At 41.3% G+C, this 13,400-nt stretch overlaps 1 protein-coding gene and 1 long non-coding RNA gene across 2 annotated transcripts in view; one reads left to right on the top strand and one right to left on the bottom strand.

The window, feature by feature from the left end:
- LOC134805518 (uncharacterized) overlaps positions 1-13,400 on the top strand; it is a 126,712-nt gene that overhangs the window by 75,772 nt on the left and 37,540 nt on the right. The window lies entirely within an intron of this gene.
- Positions 10,554-13,381, bottom strand: LOC134804772 (uncharacterized). Its single transcript, XM_063778001.1, has 2 exons — positions 11,693-13,381; positions 10,554-11,613 (listed from the first exon to the last, which is right to left on the bottom strand). The coding sequence occupies exon 1, from the start codon at positions 13,143-13,145 to the stop codon at positions 11,871-11,873; it is 1,275 nt and encodes a 424-aa protein (XP_063634071.1). The 5' UTR covers positions 13,146-13,381; the 3' UTR covers positions 10,554-11,613; positions 11,693-11,870.

Here is a 13,400-nt window from a genome sequence, read left to right as displayed (position 1 = left end):
AAGATGGGCCCCCACAAAAAGCGACATCTAGGATGGCTCAAGGGCAACACCGGTGTGAGCGGCTCAGGGGTGTCGAGAGGTGTGCGCCGCTTTCTACCCAGTGGCTGTTAACAGCCACTGTGCCAACTCGCGTCTTATGCATATTTCACTTCCACCCCTGGAGCTTATAGCTCTAACGACTCCACTCTGGCCGGCCGGCTAAGGCAAGCCAGAGGCAGAGAATCCTGTCCCACCCACCCTCCTTGCGGGTAACAGAACTCTCCAGGAGCACTCGGGTAGGTGAGGTCGCTAATCCCCAACAGCTCGCCACAAGCTGCCCTGCGTTGACTGATTGCACTGGTAAAACCAGCGGGCGATGGGGTCGTCACATCCCTACGCCTATTATTATTATCTCGGTTTTCATATTTTCTCGGCTTTCACCGGAGTACTGCTATGCACGGGCCTAGGCCAAGTGCATCTCAGGTAAGTGCAATATCTATTATTACTTCTTAATCTACAGCAGGATGTGCGTTCCTGGCCGTCGTGTGAGTCTCCAAGTTTGCGGTAAGTGGTTCAGTAGTTGGCGCTATAGATAAGGTTAAGGTTGCATGGGTAGATGATAGTGAGGTTGGTCTAATTGCGGCAGCAAGCGGTTCTTGGTCAGTTTGTAAGAATTTTCTTACAATGCGGCATGTATTGAGGATGACGGCTTTCTGAAGGAGATGGAATGTTTTGGGCGGTAATTTTAAGGTCCTTAGAGATTGATGTAGCTGTTTGGGTATTACACCTGTAGTAGATAAAACAATCGGTACTATTATCACTTTCTGCAGATGCCATATCCGGATTATTTCATCTTTCAGTTCAATGTATTTGCTGAGTTTTTCGGCTATGGTACTTTGTAAGTTATGTGTATTAGGAACGGCTATATCTATGAGGTATCCAGTTTTGCAAGATTTGTCTATAAGTGTGATGTCAGATCTGTTATGATGGGTAGTTCGGTCAGTGAGGATGGTTCGGTCATAATACAGTTTAGCTGTTGAGTTGTCTAATACACTTTCAGGTTTATATTTGTAATATGGCTCTATTTCAGTGATGAAATGTTGTTGATAGGCAAGTCTTTGGTGGATAATATTTGCAACTTGGTCATGTCTATGTTTGTAGTCGGTCTGGGCTATTGTTTTACATGCACTTGTAATTATGTTGTATGGTTTCCGGGCAGCTATTGCATTTTCTACATCTGTCGTTGTTCAGAGTCTTTGTTATGTGTCGTTGGTAGTTTCGTGTCTCTATTACCTGGTCTTGTATCGCCATTATGAAGCCTTCAGTCTCCGGGAACAGCTCGCCACGCTATTATTATTATTATGGTTGCCATTACTGGGTCATTTTATCTTAATGTGTAAAATTTATTAGAATAAACAAACTTGTTGTGTGGAACTAGAAGAACTAATTTTCATCGGGGCTCGTACATTAAAAACACCTTATTTCAAATAAAATAAAAATTGTTGCAGTAGGCTCTCATAATAAAAAAATATCCAAAAAAATAAACAACATACAATACAGGTCGCGCAAGTTAGTAAGCCAATTTACCGATAGATGGCACTGTTCATAATTAGTATACTTCTGGTCAAAAGCCTTTCGTGTAGGTACTTATATTATGTTACATGAGATAATTGAAAGTTTGTACGGAACCCTCGGTGCTCGAGTTAAACGGACTCGCATTTGACTGTTTTTTGTTTATTAAATTGCACAAACTTTTCAACGCTTTGTTCCTCGTACATTGTTTTATTACAAAGAAAATCTTGCCAAATACTTCCTACACATAAGGATAAAAAACTACACTCGAGAAGTCTTTGAAATATGATAAACCCAATTCTGGATTTTCCTGATCACTACTATTTCTCGCTTAGAAAGGCCTATAATAATAAATCAAACCAGCCCCAAGCTTTGCTCCTAAATCTAAGATTATTTTCAGCTAATAAGGCTACTAATTCCGACTTTTTACAAAGGAGCTTTTTTACTTATTTCAGGTTTAGATAACATAAAAAGAAGCTTACTACTTACAGGCTACATCTCACTTTGCGTAGTATGAAAAAAAAGGTTGTATCTAGTAAGAATTTAATTTTTTCGACTCTTTTAAGGGGGGACATCCGAAAAAGGGCAATCGGAACCCCATTTTTAACCTTAGGTACGCAGTATGTTCGTCTGTCTGTCAGCGGGGGCTCTGCCTCGAGTGTGTTTTTCTATATGCCGCTAAACAAATAGGTACCTAATAAAAATTAAACTAAATTAAGGAGTAACCTATACAAGACAACAAGACAAGGGTAGGTATGTTATTTTTGTTTATAATCTTTATATCGTATAAACATACGAATTTTAAATTGTAGTGTAATAAACCTTAAAACTATAGGTATATACTGCTTAACAAAAAAAGTGAGCTGAACTTAAGAAACAAATACTTAAAATAATATTTAACACAAAATATGGTGATACCTACGGAATCCTCGGGACGCAAGTCCGACTTACACCTGGCCGGCTTTTTCTTTACGTTCAATGTTCAGTCATAATATTCATAATGTTATTAAATTTTCTTAGATACCTACGTTTCGGTACGGCTTGGCTTGAGGTCGTGTGCCCGCTTCTCAATCATCACATTATATACGCGGAGCGGATGTGTCGTATTTTGTAACAATTTTGTAATTGAATAACACGACGTCGTAAATCTATATAAATTTGGCGACCGATTCGTGCTAACCGATTTAAAGATTACAAAACTAATAAATTCGTTGTTTAGTACCTCCGTTTACGCTAAGTGTGATAACAGCATTATATTGTGATGAAGAATAATTATAAAGCCACTGAGTATTTATGGCACGGTTGTTAATAAGAATTTAATAACTGTGCCGGCTGGATTCGGTGGTGCCCAAAATTGATAACATAGACAAAGGATCAAATAGCTTTTTCGCTGTTTGACATATTTTTTCACCGTAGAAGTTGGAATGAAGGAGCCAGATTTTGAAAAAGCCCTTCTTTTGGTAGTAATGATATGTACATTAAATTTGCCATACTCAATCTACTTATTGGGGTACTATAAATAACCACCGACGTTACCCTGACCGTATTTTCTAAAAAAAATGCAGAGTGGCAGTTACGGGACTAGATATATATACCAGTAGAAACTATTCCCCGATTCTGGCCCCACCTCTCAGTGGTCACCGATCCTGACCCCAGGGCCGATCCACCGCCCCCGCTGAACCTAAAAAAAAAAAAAAAAAAAAAAAAAAAAAAAAAAAAAAAAAAAAAAAATAGCCCCCCATTTCAATTGATTGCGCTAGGTCTCAGCAGTGCCCGGCGCCTCCTTCAGGTACTTACGAAATACGCTAATTAAACAATACACCTTGCTCACCACGGTAACAATAGGCTTATCGACCCTTTTCTATTGTTCGATCTCGACTCGGGCGCGTTATTGTGTTACCGAGCATACTACCTGGATGGACCCTTCACCCACCGACGTCTTCATTCATGCCTTCTTTATGTGTGTATTATACTGTAGGTGTTTGTGATAGGTATTAGCGATAGGTATTTGCAATAGGTATTACCGATAGGTATTTGCAAAAGGTACTTATTTGCGATTCATTATCTTATTATCTTACAACCTCTTGGAGCTATTTCGATTTATAAGGAATACAGTTCTAACCTAACCTAACCTAATTAGAATTTACACAAGTAATCCGTCGGTAGCCTAAACTAACCTAAACCTTCTTTTACCAAACCTAACTTGACCAAACCTAACTAAAATCAACCTAACTTCTCATTTCAAACTAACCTGCTTTCACCTAGTCTTCGTTCAAGTTATGTTTTAACCTAAATACCTAAACTTCTTACCTATCCAAACTAAAGCATCCTACATATCGTATACATACTTACCTATATTGTGCATATTGTATTGTGTTATTTTATTTAGTTTTACCTATTTCTAACTCATTATTTTTGTCTGCGATAAATGCAATTCTACCTAATGTAGCCTTTTTTATTCTTAAACTTAGTATGTAAGTATGTCTCATTATCTAATACTATATGTTTATTTTCACATACATTTTTATGTTCTTTGTAACACGATAGAAAGTAAACTCGTAGCTACTTGTTTCTTTGTATTATTAAAATAATAACTAGGCGTGTGAGGCATTTCTTGTGCACTTGTTTTCATTGTTATAACAGCTTAATTGCTTTATTGATAGACGTCTAATATATTTTATGCTGACAATGGATTATTATGTGGATATAATTTGGGTTTGAGTACAGGGAGCGTCTGTTTAGATGAACTTGTTGAGACATGTTACTTTGTATGATTTTAAAAAAATAACGAGACGTGTCAACTGGTTTCAACATGATTTAGTCTAATACGTCGGCATTTCTTGTGTGTTGGTATTCATTGTTATAACAGCATAATTGCTTTATTGGTAGACATCTATTATATTTTATACTGACAATGGATTTATTGTTTCCTATTATGCTTTTGAATTTGGGTTTTAGTAAAGAGAGCGTCTGTATTAGATGAACCTGTTGAGACATGATTTGAACGATACTGTATCCTGCTCACTATCACAGTATAAAAGCCGAAGAGAAATGGCTTTGAGTAAGTATTACTGTCGTGGCAGTCCTCTGTATCAGAGCTCCTTGTATCTACTGCAGTATATAGAAATATAGTGTTAATTCAACAGTGAAGTGTTTAAGTGTTTATAGAAAGACCCAACAATGGATGTAAGTATGTCTTTTATTACCGTAACTTACTTTGTTTTGTTTTCACTTGTGTTCTTTGTGTTTTAATTATCAAGATTGTAGACAGTGTGTAAATTATTGTTTTATATTGTTTCAGTTCACTGAAAATACTTTCAAGAACTATTACTACCCGGATGATAATAAAGACGAATCAAGCGATGAAGAGGGTACGCTTGGTCTCAAAGTTAAACAAGCCATCGCAAAGAAACGTTCAGGAAACAATATCGATAGCTTCTTTGAACGACCTAAAAAGCAGTCTAAAGTTGTGAAACGGTCTTCAAATGTGAGCAAAAGTTCACCAGACGGTGTTGCAAACTTGTCATCCGGACAAGACGACGGGGCCTATGCATCACATTTGATTAAAATCGAGATATATGATATGCATAAAATCAAAAACGTCCCACCCATGGAACACTGGAAGCATGCGGACTTCAGATTGAAATATTTTGCGTTGGAAGACGATTTGGAGCTACAAAATACGCGAAATATTATTTATAACATAACAAAGCAATTAGCTTCTAAGGACAGTAGTGTGAAATATTTTATAGATAATAAGAAACAGTGATAGTTATAATTATTAATGATAGTAGTAGCTTAATGATTGTGTTAACGTATTTCTCATTTTTTACCTCTCCTTAAGTACATTTTCCATGTAACAGATTATTTTTATTGTATCACATTACAACAAGTTTTAATTTAATACTTCTCATTTGTAAAGATTACAGTCCCCACTCTTAGAAATCTTATACCTGTAGTCAACTATTTAAATGAAAGAAAGCACTGTATGATTTCTCATTTCATAATGGACTCTTTGAGTTGTGATGTCTACGATCTTGAACTTATCAGACTCTGTGAAGAAATAGAAGAAAATGAAGATCTATGCGAGGCTGCCCGTCTTGTGAGCCAACTACATCGAGAGGCGTAAGTAAAAGTATTCCTGTTCATACATGTTTATAACTCTTAACCAGTACCTGTTTAACAAAGGATGGGTTCCTCCTAACTTGTTGTGACCAGAACTTATTGTTAGGATAAACGTGGGGTGGGAGAGTGCTGGTTATATAAGCGGGGTATCTCGAGTTCATATCATTCAGTGTTTTGGTGCCGTGCTTGTACTGTGATATCCTTTTCCATAATGGTGTTTACTTACTATCATATTGGTCTCACTTTGCCTCGTAATAAGATTGAGGAATTAAGTAAAGAATTTATTTTAGCATATTTTCATAGAAATATAAGAATGTGGTATATATCAAACAAATTACCTCACTCGTTACTGGAAGATTCTGATATTATACCGTATTATACACCATGTGATGGGCATATCAAAAAATCCAAGGGGAATACTCAGTCATCAGATGTGATTGATGGAGTTTTGATGATGCGGGCCTATTGCCAGCAGTGTCGAAAAGACTTACGTTAGTATATACAACCAACCGTTTTAGTAATTATTTTTATTTTATCTGACATTAAGATATTTATGTTTATTATGTATTGTTATAGATCTTCTCAAATAGGACGGGGAGTAAAAAGGACAGCTGCAGTTTTGGAGACCGAAGAATTCTTGGTGAAGAAAAACCGTTCAGCAGCTGCTGAACCTGTAGCATCAACATCATCCGAACCAGTTCCCGATGTCATTGTGAGTACAAATAATAATCATGAAATTGAATGTTCTGTGTGTAATAAGTTTGTTTCTAAAAGATATTTTAAAAATCATTTAAATAGTAATCTTCACAAAAATAATGTTTTAAGGGCTGACATTGAATGGGTTAATGTTCAGTTAATTGAAAATGCTTTTAAGAATAGGGTGGCCACTTACAGAATACTATTAAATGAAAATGTTCACCAACCATTTACTCCCGAATCCATTTTACTAGGAAATAAAGAGAAAATCTTTGCATTATTGGATCGTTCCCTCACTGATCACCATGCTTTAAAAGTAAACTTTATTTTGAATGCGGATTTTACTCAAGAGAGCAAACAAGTAAATAATACATTTGATTTCCAATTATGTAACAATGTAGTTGATGTTAGCAGCGACAAAGATGATATTTTCGAGTCAGTTGTTAAAGATATATTAACAAAACTATTTAACTTTGAGAGAAAAGACAGTGGATGGAGTTTAGTAAAATTTAACTATCTAGATGTCAATGTAAACAAATTTAATCCATTGCGTGGTTCTTCCTATATCGAATTACCACGTGATATTCAGAACAGAAAAGCAGTTATTAATGTAAAAAATAATGATCATGAATGTTTTAGATGGGCTGTATTGTCAGGCTTGTATCCACCTACAAGTCATCGTTCAAACACTGCGAAATCGTATATAGCGCATAAAAATAAATTAAATTTTAGAAATTTAACTTTCCCACTTAAGGTTGGAGATATTCAAAAATTTGAAAAAATGAATGATATAAGTATAAACGTTTTTGGTCTTGAATACAATTCGAAAAGTAAAAAACATGACGTAGTAGGCCCATTACACTTAACAAAGTGCAAAAAAGCTACCCACTTGAATTTATTGTACATATCCAAAGACAGTAAGGGGCATTATTGCTATATCAAAAATTTATCTAGGTTAGTATCTAAACAATTATCAAATACACAGCATGCTGCACATATTTGTGATGGTTGTTTGTCGAACTTTACAACTCACAACAATTTTTATTATTATGTTTATGTGGGCCTTTGACTGTCGCTTCGACCAAGCTGTGATCTATTGTGACGGCCCTTTAAAGTTCATTACTAATGCCCGTTGAATCCAGGAAATTCCAGATTCTTTGGGCCGTAATGCTCTGTACCTCATAGGGTTCCAGTATATGTCGCCCTAGGTAGGTACTTCTTTTGGACATTAGTGGTCCGCAGGAGCAGAGGATGTGCATAGCAGTCTCCTCTGACTCTTGGCAGAACCTGCATGTCGCATCTTGTTTTTTCCCTATTTGAAACATGTGTTTGTTCAACTTGCAGTGTCCAGTCAAAATTCTAGTCACCGCACAAGTTTTGTGTCTTTTGAGCCCTAGAAGCTCCTTAGCAGTTTTGCTGTTGAACCCTTTGATTAGAGCTTTCGAGTGTTCTTGTCCTTTTTCGAACTTCCACCAATCGATTGCTCTCGTTTTTTCTATGTTGTTGAGCAGAGAATATGCATCCCGTTTTGTGGTTCCACAAAACGGTTCTGGGCCGACCAGGGGTGTGTCCGCGCCCTTTCTAGCAAGTTCATCCGCTTCTTCGTTTCCGTTAATGTCGGAGTGCCCTGGTACCCATCTAAGTATGACTTTGTTGGAATAAGCCAGTGCATTTAGGTTTGATTTACAGTTCTGGACTAGTTTTGAGTTTGACTCAAGAGATTCTAGTGCCAGCAGAGCAGCCTGGCTGTCTGAGTTGATGTAGATATGCTGGTGTCTTTGGTTTCTATCCAGGTTGATCTCCGCACATTTGTTGATGGCGAAGACTTCTGCCTGGAAGATTGAGGCCTGTGTGCCCATGCTGACGCTAGCTCTGAGCTTAGGTCTCTCACCATAGATCCCACATCCTACATCATTGCCTTTCTTGGAACCATCCGTATACCAAATAAGGCTTCCCTCTTCGACGAACATTTGGTCGTTAGTCCATTTGTCTCTAGGAGGTATTTCTACTGTGTACAGTTTAGTAAAGTGACATTGAGTGTGCGTGTCATCTGTGGGCATGCTAAGGGTTCTATTTGCAAAAACCCAGGCCTTTAGTTTGGTTAATGCTTGAGAGCGCCATTTTGGCCTGTTTAGCGTGCAGATTCAGATTCTGTAATAAACAAACATTTAATGTTGTTTGGTCTAAAGATGTTAGTTGCCAAATTCCAGTCGGTATTGCGTACCCTATGGATTCGAGGGTTCCTTTGGGCGCATAGTTGTGTATTACTGGTTGAGTACGAACCGGGGAAGTGGGTGCCTCTGAGCAAGTCCAGAGTTTCCTCTTCTGTGTTCGTAAATGAGCCATCTGGTCTTTTGAGAAGACCAAGATAGTTGGTTGGTGTCTTGGAGAGTATTTTGTGAATTCTCGCATTTAGGTTTGATTTACAGTTCTGGACTAGTTTTGAGTTTGACTCAAGAGATTCTAGTGCCAGCAGAGCAGCCTGGCTGTCTGAGTTGATGTAGATATGCTGGTGTCTTTGGTTTCTATCCAGGTTGATCTCCGCACATTTGTTGATGGCGAAGACTTCTGCCTGGAAGATTGAGGCCTGTGTGCCCATGCTGACGCTAGCTCTGAGCTTAGGTCTCTCACCATAGATCCCACATCCTACATCATTGCCTTTCTTGGAACCATCCGTATACCAAATAAGGCTTCCCTCTTCGACGAACATTTGGTCGTTAGTCCATTTGTCTCTAGGAGGTATTTCTACTGTGTACAGTTTAGTAAAGTGACATTGAGTGTGCGTGTCATCTGTGGGCATGCTAAGGGTTCTATTTGCAAAAACCCAGGCCTTTAGTTTGGTTAATGCTTGAGAGCGCCATTTTGGCCTGTTTAGCGTGCAGATTCTGTAGACGCACTGCTTGGCCTCCTTTTGCACCTGCAAGTGGAGTGGTATAATATCCAGCAGTGCATCTAGGGCCGCTCCCGGTGTCGAGGAGAAGGCGCCTGTTGCTGTTAAACAAGCCGTGCGTTGCAGGCTGTTTAATGTGTCTATTGCCGTCTTTTGGTTGGTTTTGTTACACCAGACTGCGGAAGCGTAGGTGATAATTGGCCTCACTACAGCTGTGTATAACCACATAGCAATTTTGGGTCTTATGCCCCATCTCGCTCCTGCCATGCGACAGCATGACCACATGGCCATTTTTGCTTTTTGTATGATGTTCCTCAGGTGAGGGTTCCAAGTTAACTTTTGGTCGAAGGTGACCCCCAGGTACTTGACCTCGTCTGAGAATGATATTATTTGTCCATTAAGTCTTGGTTCTGTGAGCTTTTCGAGCTTGCGTTTTCGTGTGAATGGTACTATCACGGTCTTGCTCGGATTAATGGACAAGTCATTTTCTCGACACCATTTGAATATGGTGTTTAGAGCTCCTTGCATTAGGTTGGATATCGTGTGGAGGCATGGGCCTTTGATGATGACTACAAGGTCGTCGGCATATCCTTGTGTGTCATAGTCTTGGCCTGACATAATTGCAAGAAGTTGGTCCACTGCTAGGGTCCATAAGAGTGGGGATAGAACGCCTCCTTGTGGGCACCCTTTTGTGGTATAAAATTCATGCTCTACAGTGTTGAGGGTTAGAGTGGCTACTCTATTCGAGAGCATGCTATGTACCCATCTGGTGGTGGTTTCGTCTACTCCCTTTGATTTCATACCATTGAGTATGGTCTCTGTGGGCGTATTGTCGAAAGCACCCTCGACATCAAGGAACGCACATAGAGCGGTTTGCTTATCCTCTAGGGTTTTCTGCACCTTGTCAACCAGGTCAAGTAGGGCAGTCTCCGTAGATTTTCCCTTTTGGTAAGCATGTTGGTTTACACTTAGTGGTCTTTCCACAAGGTAATTGGCTCTAATGTGCTGATCAATGATTCTTTCCATCGTTTTAAGTAAGAACGATGTTAGACTAATTGGTCTGAAGGATTTAGGCTGTGAGTAGTCCTTTTTCCCTGCCTTTGGTATAAAGCGTACCTTGACCCGAGTCCATTTATCTGGTATAATTCCCCACGCGAAGCTTGCTCGGAATATTCTGGCCAGATGCGGGAGGAGGAGGTCTTGTCCCTGCTGTAAGAGCGCCGGAAACACTCCATCTTCTCCCGCTGATTTAAATGGTTTGAATTTTCCTAATGCCCATTTAATGTTGTTTGGTCTAAAGATGTTAGTTGCCAAATTCCAGTCGGTATTGCGTACCCTATGGATTCGAGGGTTCCTTTGGGCGCATAGTTGTGTATTACTGGTTGAGTACGAACCGGGGAAGTGGGTGCCTCTGAGCAAGTCCAGAGTTTCCTCTTCTGTGTTCGTAAATGAGCCATCTGGTCTTTTGAGAAGACCAAGATAGTTGGTTGGTGTCTTGGAGAGTATTTTGTGAATTCTCGCACCTTTATGAGTTTGGGCAATCTCTTCACAGAACCTTCTCCATGACCTTCTTTTTGCTTTCCTGATTTGTTTATTATATTCAGTCAACGCTTTACCATACCTTTCCCACCCATTCGGAGTGGTCGAGTGATTGAATATGCGACGTGTGGACCTGCGAAGGTTTTCTAGCTTTTTATTCCACCACGTCGTTGTGTTAGTAGTTTTTGCCTCTTTCAGCGGGCAGGCTTGTTCGTAGGCCCTACGTATGCCTTCTGATATTAAGTTAACTGCCATGTTGAGAGAGTCTTGTGTTTTTACATATTTTGGGACATCCTTTAGACGGTTTTCGAGGTCTGCCTTATAGGCTTCCCATGACGTTTCTTTTGGATTTCTGCGTGTAAGTGGTTCCCTACCTAGAGAGCCTTTAACACTGAACAAAATATGTCTGTGGTCCGACATTGAGTTTTCGCTACTGACCCGCCAGTCGGCTAGGCAGTTTGCCGCCTTTTCAGTCGCGAAGGTTATATCTAATACTTCTTGCCTAGCCCTAGTTACGAAGGTGGGCGTGTTGCCCTTATTCAACAAGTGCAGACAATTAGTAAAGATGAATTGGGATAGTAACTCACCCCTTTTGTTAATTCCAGTGCTCCCCCAGATGGTGTGGTGGGCGTTGGCGTCACATCCCACAATAAGTTCTGCCTTTTGTGCCTGAGCGTACTCTAGCACTTTAGTCAGTTCTTCTGTGGGATCTTGCTTCTCTCCGGGCAGGTAGGCGGAGCAGACTATTACCTTGAGTGCTCCTCTCCCTTTGAGATCGACGTAGGCAGCTACTTGATCTTCACTGCATAGTTCTGTAACAGGCAAGAAGTTAATATTTTTGTTAAATACGATGCAGGCTCTCGGTTTTGTTCCTTTTTCGTAGATTAGTACCTTTCCTGCTCTGTTCAGTCCTGATGCCATGGACTTGGTGTTGATCCATGGTTCTTGTATGAGGGCGATGTCCAGGCCATTTTCGCCAAAAAGTTTTTCTATGACCGCTGTGGCCGCTATGGCGTGGTGGAGATTGGCCTGGAGGAACATCACCCCCCTGCCCCCGAATGCGTCGTTGTTATTTGCCACCGCGGTGGGCACTGGTGCGCCCTTGGTGGCCCCCTCTGTCCCCTTTACCCCTTGGGCGGTTGTTGCCCCTGGATCCTCCCCGGTTGGCGAGAAACCGCTGCAAGCCCGATGGTCCTGGTTTGGGATTGGATGTTTGGGAAGCCGCCCGTTTTGGACCTGAAGGCACCTTTCGGGCGGGCTTTTGGGATAAGGTGGTAGGAGTGGTAGGGATTGCATCCTGCGGTGGTGGGTCTTGGGAAGGTTGAGTTTCTGGCTGATGGGTCTTTGGTTGGCCCTTTAGCCGAAACTGGACCTCCCGGAAACCTAAGTTTGCCTTTAGGCCCTTTTTTTGTAGATTCTCCACCGACACGTCGTCTAGAGATAGGGTTACCATAACCCCACTCTTCTCGACTTTGGTGTGGAGAATCTTCCAATACTCTGTGTACAGCCCCTGGTTCTGTGCATAGAGTAGAGATAGCGACTGTCTTACCTTGGAGTCGTCTATCTCTGGGATAAACACCATCCCTATATTAGGCTTGGGAAGCTCATTTTCAGGGATGACCCCGAGGTTGGCTTCCGGCCATGGTTTTAGGGACGGTGTTATTTGTTCAAGCCAGGCTTTTGATCTTTGGTCACTACAGGTGATGAGTAACCAGCCTGGCTTGTATGCGTAACCCTTGAACTTTGGTCCCTCGTCCATCTCCAGAGTCGCAATCTTTTGCAAGATGGTGTTGCAGAGGGTCTCCAATTGCGCGACACTCATCGGCTTGGAGTCCTTGATTCCGACTCGGACTTGGCTGAGGACCTCGTTGTAGGGTTGTGAGGGTTGGGGTTGGGTTGGGGGGGTCACCGTCACCCTTGGGTTCTTGCAGATGTTACCCTGCGGTGACTTCTCCTCCGAGCGCGGCCGTTTGGCCGATTTTGGCTCGGGTCTGGAGTGTGTGGACCCGAACTTGTGCCCCATTTTTTTGAGTTCCGCGAAGCTCTTTGCGGACAGTTGTAGCGCCTCCTCATGCGCAACTCCCAGTCCTCTAAGAGCTTTGTAGCGGCCCTTCGCAGAGCCCGTCAATTTCTTGACGGACTTACGTGTTTCAGGGTTGGGAGCCTCCGTTGGGTTGTTTGGGCAATGAGTATCGCTCCTTTCAACCGTGTCGGCGCTCTCCACTCCCTCCATGGCTTGCTCCGATGTATGGGCAGAATCTTCCGCACCTACCATCAGGGGCATTAGTTCCTGGCATAGGTCTTCCAGGGTACCTTCAGTTTTTTTGTTTTTTGCGTTCTCCATACAAATCCCACGAGAAGCTAGGGAAAAATGTTGTCAGTTTCCAGCAGAGCCCCGCTTGCCGGAACAAGGCAAAATACACCTCGAGGTTGCCCGGTATCGAGGGTCATCGTTAGCGACTGAGCTCCCCCTCAGCCACGCATCTCTCGGCACGATTGGTCCACCTTAGATTGGGGTTTTTTAATAGAGGTTGTCTCCTCTTGGAGTGGAGTAGGATTGTTGGTGTGGAAGGGAAGTCTGGGGTTTGCATTCCGGAGC

The sequence above is a fragment of the Cydia splendana genome, chromosome 2 (genome assembly GCF_910591565.1).
Source record: "Cydia splendana chromosome 2, ilCydSple1.2, whole genome shotgun sequence".
NCBI lineage: Eukaryota > Metazoa > Arthropoda > Insecta > Lepidoptera > Tortricidae > Cydia > Cydia splendana.
The sequence above is the reverse complement of the archived record's forward strand: the minus strand, read 5'-3'. Positions and strand labels throughout refer to the sequence as shown.